The sequence below is a fragment of the Malania oleifera genome, chromosome 2 (genome assembly GCF_029873635.1).
Source record: "Malania oleifera isolate guangnan ecotype guangnan chromosome 2, ASM2987363v1, whole genome shotgun sequence".
Classification (NCBI taxonomy): domain Eukaryota; kingdom Viridiplantae; phylum Streptophyta; class Magnoliopsida; order Santalales; family Ximeniaceae; genus Malania; species Malania oleifera.
In genome coordinates this window covers 131765546-131768708 of record NC_080418.1, presented here as the reverse complement: position 1 = coordinate 131768708, position 3163 = coordinate 131765546, and the positions used below count along the sequence as shown (strand labels likewise).

The window sequence follows — 3163 nt, the reverse complement described above, 5'->3', positions numbered from 1 at the left end:
TTATTTAATGAATTGAATTTAATAATAATTAATTAATTAATTTTATTTTTGAAGGATCATTCCACTAATCTTGCATAACTATTTTTGAGGTCGTTACATGAAAAAAGAATCTTTTAATTGTTCTCGGAGTCATGGATTTTGACCTTGTGTTAAGGGTTGATTCTTCCCCACCTATTACAAACAAAACTACCTCTGATGAGAAAAAAGACTTTGAAAGGAGGGAGAAATCAAATCGCATGTGTATGATGATTGTGAAGAGAGCCATTCCAGAAGCATTTAGGGGCACTATGTTAGATAAAATAACTACAGCTAAGGATTTCCTTGCCGATATTGAAAAGAGGTTTGTCAAGAATAAAAAGTCTGAAATTAGTACACTTTTGACACACCTAATTTCAATGAGGTATAATGTAATAACCCGAACCTAGAAAATAAGGGGAAATAAATAAAGAGCAAAGAAATTTAAAAGGGGGTATCAGTAGGGACTAATCTACAAACTCATTTTTTTTGTCGACGAACGTCCTTCTATGTCTCGTTAATGAGTACACGTGTCTCATCAACGAGTAATTACCGAGAGCAAAGAAAATTCAGGTTTTTAAACGATTCATCGACGAACTCGATGTTCTCATCGACGAATGTCCTTCTTTGGTTCGTCGATGAACCTTTTAGACTCGTCGACAAAGGCCAGATTATAAAGAGACCCTAGATCATTTTCTTCCGCAAATTCTCTCTCCTCTCTCTCTCTCTCTCTCTCTCGGGTTCAGCCCTACCACTTTCTTTCTTCGATTCTGGTTCAAATTTAGCCTGATTCGATCATCAGAAACCACCATGAGGTTCCTAGGGTGTTTCTCTCCAAGTTAGCTAGAGTAGAAACTTGATTTGGAGTTCTTGGGCACCACTCCAAAATAAAGGTAAGTAGGATGTTTTTAATATTAAATTAATTATTGGGAGTGTGTGAGCCTAGGAGATGTTAAATGATAAATATTCTTAGGTTGAATTGATTAAGTAAGGATTTTTGGAATACAGTGTTTCGTTTTCCGTTCGTTTAAGGCAAAGCTTCGAGGAACAGGTAAGGGAAATAAATTATACTAGGTTTTTTATTAAATTTGAATTGATTATTTTTAAGTGTAGGAAGCATATAATTATATTATGATTTTCTGAACAGTTTAGGCAAATGAAAATAATGATTTTGATTATAAATCATAATTGGGAAAAATCGTGTGGCATGAAAATAATCCTACTTAATTAACTGGTTGTAAATACTGTATAGTTGTGAATACAGTCTACTTGCTAGTGTTGTCTGGATGTGAGTACTGCCTTATTGTGAATACTGATTGGTTGTGGATACTGTCTGCTTGTGAAATATGTGGGCCACGTACTACGATGGTACGCAGTAGTCCTATGTGGGCCACATACAAAAATGTATAGTGAAATATGTAGTTGCCCTACATGGGCCACGTATGGTGTAGTACGTAGTTGTCCTATGTGGGCCACGTACTAGGTTGTATGCAGTAGCCCTATATGGGCTACGTACTGCAAGGTATGCAGCTGCCGTAGGTGGGCCACGTACTGAGTTCAATGGATTGTATTGTATCCTGTGTGAATAATGTAACAAACTAATTTTTAATGCCATTTTTTTTATATTTATATATACATATAAACTGTAAAATTTCTTTGTTCTAATACCCCTAATATATATAACTATAACATCATCATAGTCTAGGAAAGGATCGTCGAACCCATATAATCATAAACTACCTATGTAGTAGAAAGCAGAATACATATAACCACGTCAAATATATACAATACCAGAGTGTTAAAATTTTTCCATAATATGTGTACATTGCCATTCCCAAAATACCCCCACCTGCTTACCTAAGGACCACTAAAAAAATGACTTTCTCAAAATACCTACGCTCCAAATGAGGCAATACAAAGTCCCCTCTATCTGCGAGCCTGATCTCTCCCTGCCCGGCACTCACCTAGATGTTTCCCATAGCACCTATGACACACAAGGTAGGTCTGCACACCCTGATTCTCACGAGGTCCCGTCATCTGCCTCTGACCTCCACTGTAACGATCTCTTCTCAATGGGCCCTGAATGGAATCCATCTGAAAACCCTGAGGCGTGGGCCTCTTTCTCTAACTCTAAGCCGCAATGCCTCTCTACATGCCACTCTCAATAACCGTAGCTCTATCCACAACCTCCGCGAATGTCTGAGCTCGAAAACCAATAACCTGCTCAAATAGATTTTGTCTCAGATCTTCTTCAAACTTTCTCGCCTTCTTATCCTCGTTTGGTGCCAAATGTGGGGAAAATTGAGAAAACTCAATAAATTGAGCTGCATACTGTGATATTGTCTTCTGCCCCTGAGCTAAGTGCATGAATTCTACTACCTTTGCACTCCAAATGATAATAGGGAAATATCGCTCAAAGAACAGTTCCCTGAATCGACTCCACATCACTAGCACAGGATTCGGTCTCTGCTCCTCAATCAACCTCGCTGATCTCCACCAGCATTTTGCCTCCCCAATCAGTTTGAACGTCACAAATAATACCTTCTGTTCATCTGTACATGGAAGCACTGCCAACATTTCCTCAATGTCCTAAACCCAATTTTCAGCCATAATCAGGTCAGCTCCTTCAGCAAAAGATGGGGGTTTCATTCGCATAAATTGTTTAATTGTCCAGCTCCACTCCCCTGAGCTTCTATTCATCTCAGCCATCACCTGTTGGGTGACACTGCACAGTACTGCATCTGAATCTCTACCTCCCATACTGAAAGGTCCTGCTCCATCACCCCCAACATTCGTACCACTGCTCCCTGAGTCCATCCTGAAAAACAAAGAATATAATTTAAGGACCCTATTTCTCGTACATATCTAATTTAATTCATTCAACTAAAATCTCATCTTCACAATTAACTACCCTTCCTGATCTTACTTCAAAAATCAATCCTTCAACCTAGACACACGACCCAACAATAGTTTATTATAAATTTCCTAAAATCGTCAGGAAAGACACAGAAACCACCACGGAAATCCTGTACCCAAACCACAAAACAAACCTCAAATCCTTTTCTATACCCTGGTGTTGTTTCCGCTGCACTCTAAAGTCTACAAAACCTAGCAACCTAGACTCTGATACCAAACTGTAATAACCTGA

General features: G+C 38.6%; 1 protein-coding gene across 1 annotated transcript; it reads right to left on the bottom strand.

Annotated features, from left to right (window-relative positions):
* Positions 1-2163: 2163 nt before the first annotated feature.
* On the bottom strand, positions 2164-2592 carry LOC131148376 (uncharacterized). The gene has a single exon (XM_058098086.1). The coding sequence runs from the start codon at positions 2590-2592 to the stop codon at positions 2164-2166; it is 429 nt and encodes a 142-aa protein (XP_057954069.1).
* Between the last annotated feature and the right edge of the window lie 571 nt (positions 2593-3163).